The 17,382-nt window shown below is 50.1% G+C and overlaps 1 protein-coding gene across 2 annotated transcripts in view; it reads left to right on the top strand.

The window, feature by feature from the left end:
* The first annotated feature begins 2,882 nt into the window (after nucleotides 1-2,882).
* Nucleotides 2,883-17,382, top strand: part of GSK3B (glycogen synthase kinase 3 beta) — a 104,475-nt gene continuing 89,975 nt past the window's right edge. For both annotated transcript variants that reach the window (XM_083171499.1, XM_083171498.1), the window contains exon 1: nucleotides 2,883-3,347. In XM_083171499.1, the coding sequence (XP_083027625.1) occupies nucleotides 3,260-3,347 (88 nt within the window). In that variant the 5' untranslated portion in view covers nucleotides 2,883-3,259. The remainder of the gene's footprint in view (nucleotides 3,348-17,382) is intronic.

The following is a 17,382-nucleotide window of genomic DNA, read 5'->3' as shown; positions in this document are numbered from 1 at the left end:
TCCGGATCGGTTGCGCTTTGCATTACATACAATACAATGCACATTGCATTGCTTGAGCTCAGCACTGCCCCCTTTGGCAGCTGAGATATTTTCTTCTAATTGGCTGCTTGTGCTGCTGCTGCTGCTGCTGTGTCACGTGCAGATCTAGATTCTTCTGAATCTGGAAGCCCTGAGGGAGGTCTGGTGACTACACATCAACAGCAGACTAAGCAGAGCAGAGGCATTGGCACTGGCAGGCATTTCAAGATTGCTTCACCTGAGTTCACCAGTAGTATCACAGAAAGGTGTGTAGTAGAAGTATGAACACACAGACACACAGACATAAATTAGGCAGTGCACATGTGTTTTTTTTTTTTTTACTAGATCTGTGTTTGCTGGGCTGTGTAGTACATTTAACTTTAATTTGGAGGGGGAGGGGGCCTTCTTTTAACTTTCATTTGGGGGGGGGGGGAGGGGGGGCTCGGCAATGAGCAAATTTAGTCTCCCTTGGCAACGAGCAAATTAATACCCCTTTTACACCGCTGCAAAACCCCGGGTCTTCAGCGGGTCAGACCCCTGTCAGCGGCAGTGTAAATGGGACACGCCGTGTCCCTTTATACGGGACTTCTACCCAGGTCCTGGGAACTGGATTGTTCGTCAGACAAGCGTTGGTCAGACAGTCACTAGGTCGACATGCAGAAAGGTCGACATGGGAAAAGGTTGACATGGGAAAAGGTAGACATGGACGTTAGGATGACATGAGGAAGGTCATAAGGTCGACATGGGGTTTTCGCTGTTTTTTGACCCGAATGTCAACACAGTTGACATGGACACAGTTGGAAGTGAGAATCGGACCCTCGCATCGCTCGCAATGCTTTGGGCACAGTGTCTCACTTCGCTCGCCACACTATTATAATCTCACTCCATGCCCTAGTGGAAGGTAGGGCATGAAATACCGCCTGTCGGCACATGTCGGCTCAAAAAACAGTGAAAATCCCCATGTCGACCTTATGACCTGTCGACCTTCCTCATGTTGACCTATAACCATGTCGATCTTGTTCCACGTCGACCTTTCAGCATGTCGATCTAGTGTTGTTGACCTAATGTCGACCTAGATCAGTCGACCAAACGACTATCTATGTTAAGTGCACCACCTAGGTCAGGGTTAGAGAACCTTTGGCCCCAGCTGTTGTTGGACTACACATCCCAGCATTCCCTGCAACAGTGTTATCATGGCCAAATAGCAAATTGTAGCAGGGCATGCTGGGATGTGTAGTCCAACAACAGCTGGAGGGCCAAAGGTTCCCCATCTCTGACCTACGACTTTGCTCTGTTTCTGGACTTCCCTCTTAACGAATGATTGCTATTACCTGTTCTAAACAGGTAAATGGGCAAGAAAGGTGTTTCCACACAGGTAATAACAATCAAACATTAAGAGGGAAGTCCAGAAACAGAGCATTGTGTCCCTCCTGGAAAGGGTCATGTTGGGAGGTATGGTACACTAACTCAAACCATAAATAACTGTCTTTTTTACACAAACTGATCCGTAGAGCCGCCCAAAGGATCTAGATCTTTTCAGTGACCGACCCGGGTCGAGCCGGGTCCGCGAAAAGATCCGTTTTGCCCATCTCTAGGTCGCTTAATGGATGTCATAGGGCGCGCTTCCGGCGTCTGTCAGAGCCTCCGGGCCACGCCCACTTCCGCCCGGACACTCCTTGCGCTGTCAGCTGCTCGTTTGAGCCAATCAGCGTCCACGATTGATTTCTCCTCTCGCCTCGCCTTTTTCCTGAGGCGTTAATCAAGAATGGCAGGTGGATGACCAATCGGCGGCCTCCATACACCGGAAGGCGGGGAAGACATGTGTTGTGCTCTGTAAATGGGCAAGGCTCTGAGGACGCTCAGGCATGAGCTAATCAGCAGCGAGTTATCCCAGCAGCCAGCCACGGTAGGAGGGGTCCGAGGAGAGCGCTCAGTGAAGCTTGACGGCTGCGACCATTGGTCGCTTCTCACCTCGGGCCCCGCCCCCTCTCTCCATCCGCAAGCGTCATTGGCCGGCGGGCGCTAGCGAGCGCCGTAGGAGGAGCGAGGCGATAAAGGGACGTCATGAAGGAACGGGCTGCTGCGCTCCCCTCCCCTACTCCCATTCTCCAAGCCCAAGTACGCAGTGTCCGTAGCGTAGCCGCAGTACTGCGCCCGGGCGCTACGTCACTGGGGAGAGAGGGAGGAGAGCATTGCAGGAGAAGGGAAAAAAAAACCGACAGGCGAATGCGGTCAGTCCGCGGACGGAGAGTGACAAAGGGAGAGCGAGCGAGCTGGGAGCCGAGACCGGGCCGGGCAACGGGGGGAAGCACCGGACTCTCCGCAGCCTGACACTGCCGAGCAGCCGCTATCCGCCGAGCGGGGACCCGGATCACAGCCGCTCATTGTCTGGGCCTGCTTCTGAGGGGAAAGGGACCGCCATGAGCGCACTGTCCGCACCCCCTGCTGCGTGAGAGGGGTCTCTGGGGCAGGACTGACCACCCCCCCCCCCTCCTAAATACCTACCTCCCCCATCCTGACACCCCCCACATCTAATATCATCTGCCCCCCTCCCCCAATCTGAGACATCCCCCTCCCCAAATATCACCCCCCACCTGAAACATCCACCCCCCAAATAATCATCTCCTCACCAATGTGAGGAGCGCCCCCAAATCACCCCCCCTACATGAGGGCCCTAAAATTACCCACCTCCAACATCATCCACCCCCCTGTGTGAGGGCCCCCAATAGCATAATTGCCCCCCCCCCCCAAAAAAAAAATCTGAGGGATACCTAAGCATCCCCCACCCCTAAATTCTGAGACACCTTACAACCCCCCCCCCAAGAGTGAAGCATACTGCAGTCACCTACACCCCAATCTAAGACCCCCCCCCCCCCCCCCCACCACACACACATTATCTGCCCCTGTCCCAGTTCGCTGCCACGGCCTGAGGCCCCTCTCCCCACATTCTATCCTGCCCATCTCCCACATGGGCCTGTAACCCCCCCCCTGCTGCTGCTGTGCACTGGAGCGCTGATTCTGGGGATGCTGGTTAAGGAGTCACCTGCACAGACTTAGGGGAGGAGGGAGACCGTGACATTACACAAGGGGTGGAGGACCACCACTACCTATACGCTCCCCCCCCCCCCCCCCCCCGAATCTTCAAGGGGTGCAAGGTTGCTCGGCTGGGGTCCCGGGCCTTGATGTACTGTCTTCTGTTGCCTGGCTTTTATAAAGAAGAGTGAAGGAGAGGAAGAGCACCATGTCGGGGAGGCCGCGAACCACATCCTTTGCGGAGAGCTGCAAGCCTGTGCAACAGCCATCGTCATTTGGCAGCATGAAAGTCAGCCGTGAGTATCCACTCCATCATTAGTGTCACTTACTGAGTGCCAGCCTATTGTGCTTCGTGGTGTAGCCTGAACTGTAAATGGGCACCTACTGTAGGGTTATCGCTGGCTGGCGGAGGTAGGTATCCCCTGTCCTGCCTAGCATGTGGGGGATACCAGGTTCTGCTGATGTGTAAGAATGGGTGGGTGAGGCATCCGCTACTCCTATGTCCAGCAGTCGCTCGGCATAACATTGCAGGTATTAAGGATATCCCCACATATATGTGGCCATTCTATATTCAGTGAGTGAGTCCCCTGTTACATCATGGATACCGCGGTTTGCGCCTGGCCCTCTATTAGTGAGTTGGTGTGATACATTGTGGCAACGAATATTGTACCTAAAGGCTGTGATACATTGTAGCAGCACATATTGTACCCGGAGGCTGTGATACATTGTGGCAACGAATATTGTACCTGAAGGCTGTGATACATTGTAGCAGCGCATATTGTACCCGGGGGCTGTGATACATTGTAGCAGCACATATTGTACCCGGGGCTGTGATACATTGTAGCAGCGCACATTGTACCCGGGGGCTGTGATACATTGTAGCAGCGCACATTGTACCCGGGGGCTGTGATACATTGTAGCAGCGCACATTGTACCCGGGGGCTGTGATACATTGTAGCAACGAATATTGTACCTAAAGGCTGTGATACATTGTGGCAACGAATATTGTACCTAAAGGCTGTGATACATTGTAGCAGCACATATTGTACCCGGAGGCTGTGATACATTGTAGCAGCACATATTGTACCCGGAGGCTGTGATACATTGTGGCAACGAATATTGTACCCGGGGGCTGTGATACATTGTAGCAGCACATATTGTACCCGGGGGCTGTGATACATTGTAGCAGCACATATTGTACCCGGGGGCTGTGATACATTGTAGCAGCACATATTGTACCCGGAGGCTGTGATACATTGTAGCAGCACATATTGTACCCAGAGGCTGTGATACATTGTGGCAACGAATATTGTACCCGGGGGCTGTGATACATTGTAGCAGCACATATTGTACCCGGGGGCTGTGATACATTGTAGCAGCACATATTGTACCCGGAGGCTGTGATACATTGTGGCAACGAATATTGTACCCGGGGGCTGTGATACATTGTAGCAGCACATATTGTACCCGGGGGCTGTGATACATTGTAGCAGCACATATTGTACCCGGAGGCTGTGATACATTGTAGCAGCACATATTGTACCCGGAGGCTGTGATACATTGTGGCAACGAATATTGTACCCGGGGGCTGTGATACATTGTAGCAGCACATATTGTACCCGGGGGCTGTGATACATTGTAGCAGCACATATTGTACCCGGAGGCTGTGATACATTGTAGCAGCACATATTGTACCCGGAGGCTGTGATACATTGTGGCAACGAATATTGTACCCGGGGGCTGTGATACATTGTAGCAGCACATATTGTACCCGGGGGCTGTGATACATTGTAGCAGCGCATATTGTACCTGGAGGCTGAGTTACATTGTACCCGGAGGTTGTGATACATTGTAGCAGCACATATTGTACCCGGGGGCTGTGATACATTGTAGCAGCGCATATTGTACCCGGGGGCTGTGATACATTGTAGCAGCGCATATTGTACCTGGAGGCTGAGTTACATTGTACCCGGAGGTTGTGATACATTGTAGCAGCACATATTGTACCTGAAGGCTGTGATACATTGTAGCAGCGCATATTGTACCCGGGGGCTGTGATACATTGTAGCAGCGCATATTGTACCTGGAGGCTGAGTTACATTGTAGCAGCGCATATTGTACCCGGGGGCTGTGATACATTGTAGCAGCGCATATTGTACCCGGAGGCTGTGATACATTGTAGCAGCGCATATTGTACCCGGAGGCTATGATACATTGTAGCAGCGCATATTGTTCCCGGAGGCTATGATACATTGTAGCAGCGCATATTGTTCCCGGAGGCTATGATACATTGTAGCAGCGCATATTGTACCCGGGGGGGGGGGGCTCAGTACCCACCCTGCCACTCATCCCCTAATAGTGAAGCCGGTCAGAGCAATGTGTAACTGAGAACAGCTTCTGGCTGTGGTAATAATGGCGGTGACCTCCCTGCCTGTCCTTGCAGGCTGTGTTCTGCATTGCTGTGACTTATTACACAACCGCCCAGCGTTACTCCTACAGGCTTGCGACCCCTCTGCGGTCAGACAGATCAGGCAGAATCCGCCATTGCTGCAGGTCTCCAAGGCAGCTCCATGGTTAATACTATAGAGGCTGCTGCCATAATGAGGAGCTGTGTCCTCTCCATCTCTATGGTACATAATGGTCCTGCTGTCTGGGAGCCAGTAGCCGGGGCGGTCGCGTTTGATGCTGTCTATCAGCGCCTCTCATTTACTGCCTCAGTGATGTTTCCTTGCATTGTGCGGGGAGCTGCAGCTGTCTTGGGTAGGCTTGCAGACGGCCCCACCTTAAATGCAGGCGTACGACTCCCCCAGCATCAGCAGGGCCTCTCTCACCGAGCTCTGTGATGTATGATCCGTCCCTCGCATCCGCCTGTCCCTGAAAGGGCTGCTGTCATGGCAGATGAGCCACCAGCACTGTCCTCATCTCCCCCCATTTTCCAGCAGCCTGGCTTCCTCCTGCCCCACCCTTTTCCAGGAGGAGTACTGACCCACAGATCAGGCATCTTCTGCGGATACCCTGGTTGGTACCCGGCCCCTGCAGCTGCTGTACAATAATAAGAATGGCCCGTTGTAGTCGGCACAATGCCATCTAGTTCTCTGTATTCATGTGACGGGTGCCGTAATGCAGCTGATACTCAGATGTATTCTGGGGTTGGGATTGTACAGTCTTCCATTCATCTCCTCACCGCGTGCCGGTCGGTGCTGCACAGATGCAGGTCCCTGTGTAGGTATACAGCGCAGATGCAGGTCCCTGTGTAGGTATACAGCACAGATGCAGGTCCCTGTGTAGGTATACAGCGCAGATGCAGGTCCCTGTGTAGGTATACAGCACAGATGCAGGTCCCTGTGTAGGTATACAGCACAGATGCAGGTCCCTGTGTAGGTATACAGCACAGATGCAGGTCCCTGTGTAGGTATACAGCACAGATGCAGGTCCCTGTGTAGGTATACAGCACAGGTGCAGGTCCCTGTGTAGGTATACAGCGCAGATGCAGGTCCCTGTGTAGGTATACAGCGCAGATGCAGTATACAGTGCAGATGCAGGTCCCTGTGTAGGTATACAGCACAGATGTAGGTCCCTGTGTAGGTATACAGCACAGGTGTAGGTATACAGCACAGGTGTAGGTATACAGCACAGGTGTAGGTATACAGCACAGATGCAGGTCCCTGTGTAGGTATACAGCGCAGATGCAGGTCCCTGTGTAGGTATACAGCGCAGATGCAGGTCCCTGTGTAGGTATACAGCGCAGATGCAGGTCCCTGTGTAGGTATACAGCGCAGATGCAGGTCCCTGTGTAGGTATACAGCGCAGATGCAGTATACAGTGCAGATGCAGGTCCCTGTGTAGGTATACAGCGCAGATGCAGGTCCCTGTGTAGGTATACAGCGCAGATGCAGGTCCCTGTGTAGGTATACAGCGCAGATGCAGGTCCCTGTGTAGGTATACAGCGCAGATGCAGGTCCCTGTGTAGGTATACAGCGCAGATGCAGGTCCCTGTGTAGGTATACAGCGCAGATGCAGGTCCCTGTGTAGGTATACAGCGCAGATGCAGGTCCCTGTGTAGGTATACAGCGCAGATGCAGGTCCCTGTGTAGGTATACAGCGCAGATGCAGGTCCCTGTGTAGGTATACAGCGCAGATGCAGGTCCCTGTGTAGGTATACAGCGCAGATGCAGGTCCCTGTGTAGGTATACAGCGCAGATGCAGGTCCCTGTGTAGGTATACAGCGCAGATGTAGGTCCCTGTGTAGGTATACAGCGCAGATGCAGGTCCCTGTGTAGGTATACAGCGCAGATGCAGGTCCCTGTGTAGGTATACAGCGCAGATGTAGGTATACAGCGCAGATGCAGGTCCCTGTGTAGGTATACAGCGCAGATGCAGGTCCCTGTGTAGGTATACAGCGCAGATGCAGGTCCCTGTGTAGGTATACAGCGCAGATGCAGGTTCCTGTGTAGGTATACAGCACAGATGCAGGTCCCTGTGTAGGTATACAGCGCAGATGCAGTATACAGCGCAGATGCAGGTCCCTGTGTAGGTATACAGCGCAGATGCAGGTCCCTGTGTAGGTATACAGCGCAGATGCAGGTCCCTGTGTAGGTATACAGCGCAGATGCAGGTCCCTGTGTAGGTATACAGCGCAGCTCTGCTTCCTTCTCATTATCTTGCTCATTTGCTGACTCTTTATGTTGCATTGTTAATGCCGGATTGCACCCGAATACTGGAACTGGCCAGGTCTTATGTAGGCCCAGACCCTCTCACTGACACTCCCACAGGCCCCAAATGCCCTCACAGACCCTTAACATTTGTATATGAAAAATATTTATTTATTACTAGCTATTTATATAGTGCACACACATTCCGTAGCGCTGTACAGACATAATTACTATTCCACAGCGCTGTACAGAGATTATTATTACCAGCTATTTATATAGAGCACACATATTCCACCCATGACCTCAGTGCTGTGAGGCAGTAATACTAACCATTACACCGTCCGTACTGCCCCGTATATATAACACATGGTGGGGATAGAGCCCATGACCTCAGTGCTGTGATGCAGTAATGTAACCGTTACACCGTCCGTACTGCCCTGTATATATAACACATGGTGGGGATAGAACCCATGACCTCAGTGCTGTGAGGCAGCAATGTAACCATTACACCATCCGTGCTACCCCGTATTTATAACACATGGTGGGGATAGAACCCATGACCTCAGTGCTGTGAGGCAGTAATACTAACCATTACACCGTCCGTACTGCCCTGTATATATAACACATGGTGGGGATAGAACCCATGACCTCAGTGCTGTGAGGCAGCAATGTAACCATTACACCATCCGTGCTACCCCGTATTTATAACACATGGTGGGGATAGAACCCATGACCTCAGTGCTGTGAGGCAGTAATGTAACCATTACACCGTCCGTACTGCCCCGTATATATAACACATGGTGGGGATAGAACCCATGACCTCAGTGCTGTGATGCAGTAATATAACCATTACACCTTCTGACTGCCCCGTGTATATATAACACATGGTGGGGATAGAACCCATGACCTCAGTGCTGTGAGGCAGTAATGTAACCATTACACCGTCCGTACTGCCCCGTATATATAACACATGGTGGGGATAGAACCCATGACCTCAGCGCTGTGAGGCAGTAATATAACCATTACACCGTCCGTACTGCCCTGTATATATAACACATGGTGGGCATAGAACCCATGACCTCAGTGCTGTGAGGCAGCAATGTAACCATTACACCATCCGTGCTACCCCGTATTTATAACACATGGTGGGGATAGAACCCATGACCTCAGTGCTGTGAGGCAGTAATGTAACCATTACACCGTCCGTACTGCCCTGTATATATAACACATGGTGGGGATAGAACCCATGACCTCAGTAATGTGAGGCAGTAATGTAACCATTACACCATCCGTACTGCCCCGTATATATAACACATGGGGGGGATAGAACCCATGACCTCAGTGCTGTGAGGCAGTAATGCTAACCATTACACCATCCGTACTGCCCTGTATATATAACACATGGGGGGGATAGAACCCATGACCTCAGTGCTGTGTGGCAGTAATGCTAACCATTACACCATCTGTACAGCCCCGTATATATAACACATGGTGGGGATAGAACCCATGACCTCAGCGCTGTGAGGCAGTAATACTAACCACTACACCATCCGTACTGCCCTGTATATATAACACATGGTGGGAATAGAGCCCATGACATCAGCGCTGTGAGGCAGTAATGTAACCATTACACCATCCGTACTGCCCTGTATATATAACACATGATGGGGATAGAACCCATGATCTCAGCGCTGTGAGGCAGTAATGTAACCATTACACCATCTGTACAGCCCCGTATATATAACACATGGTGGGGATAGAACCCATGACCTCAGTGCTGTGAGGCAGTAATGTAACCATTACACCATCCGTACTGCCCCGTATATATAACACATGGTGGGGATAGAACCCATGACCTCAGTGCTGTGAGGCAGTAATGTAACCATTACACCATCCGTACTGCTCTGTATATATAACACATGGTGGGGATAGAACCCATGACCTCAGCGCTGTGAGGCAGTAATGTAACCATTACACCCTCCGTACTGCCCTGTATATATAACACATGGTGGGGATAGAACCATAACCTCAGTGCTGTGAGGCAGTAATGTAACCATTACACCATCCGTACTGCCCTGTATATATAACACATGGTGGGGATAGAACCCGTGACCTCAGCGCTGTGAGGCAGTAATATAACCATTACACCATCCGTACTGCCCGTATATATAACACATGGTGGGGAAAGAACCCATGACCTCAGGGCTGTGAGGCAGTAATGTAACCATTACACCGTCCGTACTGCCCGTATATATAACACATGGTGGGGATAGAACCCATGACCTCAGCGATGTGAGGCAGTAATGCTAACCATTACACCGTCCGTACTGCCCCGTATATATAACACATGGTGGGGATAGAACCCATGACCTCAGTGCTGTGAGGCAGTAATGTAACCATTACACCATCCGTACTGCTCCGTATATATAACACATGGTGGGGATAGAACCCATGACCTCAGTGCTGTGAGGCAGTAATGTAACCATTACACCGTCCGTACTACCCCGTATATATAACACATGGTGGGGATAGAACCCATGACCTCAGCGCTGTGAGGCAGTAATACTAACCATTACACCATCCGTACTGCCCCGTATATATAACACATGGTGGGGATAGAACCATAACCTCAGTGCTGTGAGGCAGTAATGTAACCATTACACCCTCCGTACTGCCCTGTATATATAACACATGGTGGGGATAGAACCATAACCTCAGTGCTGTGAGGCAGTAATGTAACCATTACACCATCCGTACTGCCCTGTATATATAACACATGGTGGGGATAGAACCCGTGACCTCAGCGCTGTGAGGCAGTAATATAACCATTACACCATCCGTACTGCCCGTATATATAACACATGGTGGGGAAAGAACCCATGACCTCAGGGCTGTGAGGCAGTAATGTAACCATTACACCGTCCGTACTGCCCGTATATATAACACATGGTGGGGATAGAACCCATGACCTCAGCGATGTGAGGCAGTAATGCTAACCATTACACCGTCCGTACTGCCCCGTATATATAACACATGGTGGGGATAGAACCCATGACCTCAGTGCTGTGAGGCAGTAATGTAACCATTACACCATCCGTACTGCTCCGTATATATAACACATGGTGGGGATAGAACCCATGACCTCAGTGCTGTGAGGCAGTAATGTAACCATTACACCGTCCGTACTACCCCGTATATATAACACATGGTGGGGATAGAACCCATGACCTCAGCGCTGTGAGGCAGTAATACTAACCATTACACCGTCCGCACTGCCTATATATATATATATATATATATATATATATATATATATATATATATATATATATATATATATATATATATATATATATATATATATATATATATATATATATATATATATATGTATGTATATATATATATATATATATATATATATATATATATATATATATGTATATATATATGTATATATATATGTATGTATATATATATATATATATATATATATATATATATATATATATATATATACATATACATAGTGGGGATAGAACCCATGACCTCAGCGCTGTGAGGCAGTAATGCTAAACATTACGCTCAGGGGACACTATCGATGTGCATACATTCATGCACTTTATCGCACCGATGTGGTCGAAATCAACAGATTGTATGAAAAATCGATGTTTTGGTTTTTGCCAATGGATCTGGGAATATATTGCAATTTTACCAGGGGTGTTTATCTTTTTTTTTTTTTTTATTGCAGGCAACTAATGGGCGCAACGGGAAAAAGTGCTGTTTTGTGCGACCCAAACAGCTGATTTTTTTACACATTTCAGTTTGCCACATCCCGGGATCTGTGGGTGGAAATATCTGTCATCACTAATGGGAGTCTGATTGAAGCAACAATTGAATAGCTCCGACAGATGATCATTCGTTTAGATGCGCATAAAAATGGAATCCCCCTCCTATAGAGTCATGTATTACATAAGACATTATGAGGAATTCATGTGGTTTTTTTCCCGGGTCCTGTCGGAGCTAATCAATTATTTTGAAGATGTGGCGCAAGGGCTGCAGGTGCCCATTACTTCTGCCGCGGATTCCCCAGTGGCGACCAGATATGCGCGCTAAGGGGATACGGTCATTCGTCAGACTGCATTTAGGTCTACAGTCATTAGGTCGACCCCACTAGGTCGACTGGCAGGAAGGTCGACCTGACTTAAGGTCGACATGGGCCAAGGTCGACATGACTTAAGGTCGAATTTGCATAAAGGTCGACATGAGGAAGGTCGACTGGTCATAAGGTCGACATGGGTTTTTCACTGTTTTTTGAGCCGACATGTGCCGACAGGCGGTATTTCATGCCCTACCATCCACTAGGGCGTGGTGGGAGAATAAAATAGTGTGCCGAGCGCAGCGAGGCACCGTGCCCGAAGCATAGCGAGCGAAGCGAGCGATGCGAGGGTCCGATTCTCATTGCCAACTGTGTCCATGTCGACTGTGTCGACATTCGGATCAAAAAACAGTGAAAAACCCATGTCGACCTTATGACCAGTCGACCTTCCTCATGTCGACCTTTATGCAAATTCGACCTTAAGTCATGTCGACCTTGGCCCATGTCGACCTTAAGTCAGGTCGACCTTCCTGCCAGTCGACCTAGTGGGGTCGACCTAATGACTGTAGACCTAAATGCAGTCTGACGAATGATCCCATTCCGCGCTAAGTTGTGCTTTTGGCCAATAAAACAGCACCTCAGCACCGCACCTAGTATTATAGATGGATTCAGCCAATCCAGCTGCATTCGGGTGAGACAATTGGGTCCTGTGGCCGGAGAGCCCGGCACACGGGGTTAATGACGGTCACAGCACTGAAGGGGTTAACCTTCCGTGCTGCGGCGCCATTCTGGACAAGGGCACTTGACATGTTTTAAACTGTATGAGGAGCACTAAGCTGGGACTGCACTAAGCTGGGACTGCACCATATATTTTGTATATTGTATTGAGGAATGCATTCTAAACTTAAAATGCACTTTGTACATTTCTGGAGGAAGGAATTTAGAAGTCTGTGACGAGGAAATGAGACGTTAAACAGCCCTTGTGCTAACGATGTCTGTCAGTGGCCACTACACAGCAGATAGCAGGCTTTGTGTCTGTAGTTCCTGTGCAAAGGTGTTAGTAAGGAGCCCCTGCAGCCAGGATGTCTTTCCTGGGCTGCAGGGCTAAAGAAGCCCAGCGCTGAACACAATATATAAAACCACACTGAAAGTGATCACAAATGTATGACCCACTGTTATGAAATGTATTAATGTAACATGCACTTACTGTACTTGTTATGTCCCAAGGGAATCCAGAGTCCTGTGTGGGCTGCTGGGTTCCCCCCAGTCTTTACCCCCAAAACAGAATGCTTTCCCAGATAGCCTCCAAGCTGGGAGCTGCAGGGAACAGCAGCTTTCTAACAAGCTGAGTGGTTCCCTGGAGCTCCATGGGGCTCTCCGTCGGCGGGCAGGGGATCAGTGCTGCCCTTCTCTGGAGCTCACGCCTGGGCTAGAGGTGTTCAGCTGGTCCCCTGGCAGGCTCCCCGGAAGTTAGTTTTGGAGGGAAACCTTCCATCTAGCCAGACAGACCGGCACCTGGGTGGTATCTGGCTCCCCCCCAGGTGGGCTGTGGCTCAGAGGAGTAACCACTCCCCTCTGTACATAGGGGTCAATGCTGAATGTGCCCAATGCATGCACATCTCTGGCACTTAAGGTGATTGGTTGGAGGTCACAGGCTGGGCATACCCCCCCCTGTGGTAATGTGTGTTGGAGTAGCATAAAAGGAGGGCAGCTGCCTGTGTAAAATTGTTCTTCTGCCTGACTTGAATGCTGTAACATCTGTATTCTGTGCCTCCTAGCGATAGGAGAGGGCCCTTTTTAAGGGCTTATATTTGAGCAAATAAAACATCTTGGCTTAAGGCGACGCTTTCATCTTGCGACCAACAGAATTATTGCAATAGTTCTGTTCTCCGGCTGTTCTGGGTACAGTATCCAGCGTCTCCCAAGTTCCGCTCTGCCTGCTACCGAAGCAGAGGTCTGGTCCGTGACGAGTGGGGAACCAACCGATGCCAGTTGGGGAGTGTGTCAGCAGCGGGTCAACGCACACACTCCAGCAGGTAGTACTCAGGTGGCAGTGTTTGGGCCTAAAGAGGTAGCGGTGGTTCCAGGCGCCACCTAGTAGGAGTCTGGTGGTGGCAGCGATATCCCCGCCCACTGCGGAGTCAGTAACAGGCGGTTACTGACGGTAACAGGTCCCGTGAGACCAGGAACTGCCATCTGTGGACCCGAAGGGCGTAGCCAGAGCGTAAGGGCAGGCGTCCGGTCACAGGTCCCTATCTGTAAAACAATTGAATAGCTCTGTTGTGGCATCCATAACTTACAGGTGTGCAAAAAAACAATTTCATTCACCCCAATAGTTTAGTTTTTGGGTGGCATAAAAACAAAAATTGTTCAGAGAGAGCCATATTTGTTTTTCCTCCAGAGAGAGATAATGAGGTGGATTCTGATGTAAGTGATAAAGGCTCGTTCCGAAAGTCCCTTATTAGGGTAACAGGATTGAAAAGCTTTCATGTAGAAATGCTGCATTAAATTCCCCTCCTGCTAGGCTGATGTCCCGCTAGGGTTTCCCAGCTAGAAGCTGTAGCCCATCTTCCGTTTGGAGATCCTGCTACCCTGGCATGTTGGATGGATTGGACGCTGCGATGCGGCTTGTTGGATATTGCTTACTCTAGAGGGATTACTAATGCTGCGTGTCGTTTGTCAATAATTAATGATTAATTAGCAGGGCACCGATCAGCAGCGGTGGTGAAACCAGTTCCAGTGCTTCTGGTTCCATGTAAAGTGCGTTTTTGGGTGGTGGTTCTCCGATGCCAGCGATGACCAGCCTGGGTCTTCAGCAGGTTAATGGAAGCCCTTGACGGGCGCAGATTGAAAGAAACTGTTTAGACCGCTGTTTGTATTGCAGTCGCAGTTTTACAAGGGGCGTCTTTATTTATGTCTGGGCAGAGGCTTTCTGAACTCTCTTATTAGCGTTCCAAGCTGAATTAGCCCCCATGTGGGAATCGCTGTTCTCACGCCTAGGTCAGCTGACACTTCGGTGGGTAGGATGAGCAGCCTGCGGAACCACAAATTCTGTGCTATATTATATTCGCTTATTGTAGCGCGCACAAGATGGCGGCCTCCTGTGTGACTTCTAACACAAAGCCTTTTATTGCGTAGTGATGGAGCGTCATGCTCTGGTTGGCAGGTATTCAGTATCCATCCTATCCTAATAGCCGGCATGAGGTAATAACACCGGCACTTGTCATTAGCATCAGCCCTCAGACCACGAGACCGGTGCTTGACGCGTCACTGGAACGCATACTGCGGTCCAAGCACCGTTACTAGCAATAGCCGCGCCGGCTATTGAGCTCAGTCACAGCTCTTATTGTCAATTAACCAACTTTTGCCTATTTTTACAAACATTTGGCTCTTAGCTCCCATTATTACTCAGCAATATAATACCTCAGTCACCAAACTTTAGTTAATTCACCTAGGCTAACGTCAGGTAACTATGGAAACCAGCTGCATCGGTCCCCCCTGTTATATCATTTAAAGTGCAATGTGCTACCAAAGTAAATTACACCCCCAAAAAATTACAAATACACAAAAAAGTACATACATCATCTCAACATTAAAAAAGACCATATGCCAATGGCTACCAATACCGAAATTTTTTTATTTTGATTTTCTTTTCCATTTCACTCTTATTTCATAGAATATGGGATATCATGTTCCCATCACTTTTCATTGGATGATACAACAGCCTGGTGAGTTCTCTCTACAAAATTGGATTATATCTATCTCTATATCCATAACTATACTGAGGAACACACTATACATACATACATACATACATACATAAACACACACACGGGGGGGTCCGCACGAGCATGGGAAGAACATACAAACTCCACACTTACAGCAATGGAGAAAATCAGACCCCAGACCTTATTGCTAACCCCTACACCCACTGCACTGCCAAGCTGGGCGCATCATGCTTCCAGTGCACCTATTTCAGACCAGGCGCCCCCGTATTGATCTGCTATGCTTGTCACTGGTCCCTGCTGTACGGATCCAGGTGTGTCCGTTACATCCTGTCCCCCTGACAGCTGCTGCTTCTCCCCTGCCTGTCACTGGTCCCTGCTGTACGGATCCAGGTGTGTCCGTTACATCCTGTCCCCCTGGCAGCTGCTGCTTCTCCCCTGCCTGTCACTGGTCCCTGCTGTACGGATCCAGGTGTGTCCGTTACATCCTGTCCCCCTGACAGCTGCTGCTTCTCCTCCTCCCCTGCTCTGCATTTGTGGTGTGAATGGGGTATAACGTGACTGCCTCTGTGCGGACTGGAATGTGTCTGACAGTCAGGCTGGAATTCCAGACGGGCTTATTGCTGCGGGGTGATAGGTCGCTGAGGAGTTCCTTGCAGTAGTCTGATCACTGTCCTGCGCCTTCAGTCCTCTGTCACCCATGAATCACTCTTCCGCTCGTGTCCTGGAGCTGTGCCATGTACATAAATCTCAGACTATAGTCAGTGATGTTACAGGGATCGCCTACAGATAGATCCTCCCGGCTTACTGCTGTGTATCCTAAAGGAATAGATCAGCCGGTGTTTGAGGAACACACTATACCGTACGCTCCGTGGGTGACCTATCGCTAATGCCGAGCTCGCAGGCAGACGCGCGCATCCATATCTATACTGAGGAACACACTACACCGTACGCTCCGTGGGTGACATCGCTAATGCCGAGCTCGCAGGCCGACGCGTGCATCCATATCTATACTGAGGAACACACTACACCGTACGCTCCGTGGGTGACATATCGCTAATGCTGAGCTCGCAGGCAGACGTGCGCTTCCATATCTATACTGAGGAACACACTACACCGTACGCTCCGTGGGTGACATCGCTAATGCCGAGCTCGCAGGCCGACGCGTGCATCCATATCTATACTGAGGAACACACTACCGTACGCTCCGTGGGTGACCTATCGCTAATGCCGAGCTCGCAGGCAGACGCTCGCTTCCATATCTATACTGAGGAACACACTACACCGTACGCTCCGTGGGTGACATCGCTAATGCCGAGCTCGCAGGCCGACGCGTGCATCCATATCTATACTGAGGAACACACTATACCGTACGCTCCGTGGGTGACATATCGCTAATGCCGAGCTCGCAGGCAGACGCGTGCATCCATATCTATACTGAGGAACACACTATACCGTACGCTCCGTGGGTGACATATCGCTAATGCAGAGCTCGCAGGCAGACGCGTGCATCCATATCTATACTGAGGAACACACTATACCGTACGCTCCGTGGGTGACATATCGCTAATGCCGAGCTCGCAGGCAGACGTGCGCATCCATATCTATACTGAGGAACACACTATACCGTACGCTCCGTGGGTGACATATCGCTAATGCAGAGCTCGCAGGCAGACGCGCGCATCCATATCTATACTGAGGAACACACTACACCGTACGCTCCGTGGGTGACATATCGCTAATGCCGAGCTCGCAGGCAGACGCGCATCCATATCTATACTGAGGAACACACTATACCGTACGCTCCGTGGGTGACATATCGCTAATGCTGAGCTCGCAGGCAGACGTGCGCATC

Source organism: Crinia signifera, chromosome 2 (assembly GCF_055691185.1).
Source record: "Crinia signifera chromosome 2, ASM5569118v1, whole genome shotgun sequence".
Taxonomy (NCBI): Eukaryota; Metazoa; Chordata; class Amphibia; order Anura; family Myobatrachidae; genus Crinia; species Crinia signifera.
Note: the sequence above shows the minus strand (reverse complement) of the source record. Positions and strands in the feature narration are given on the sequence as shown.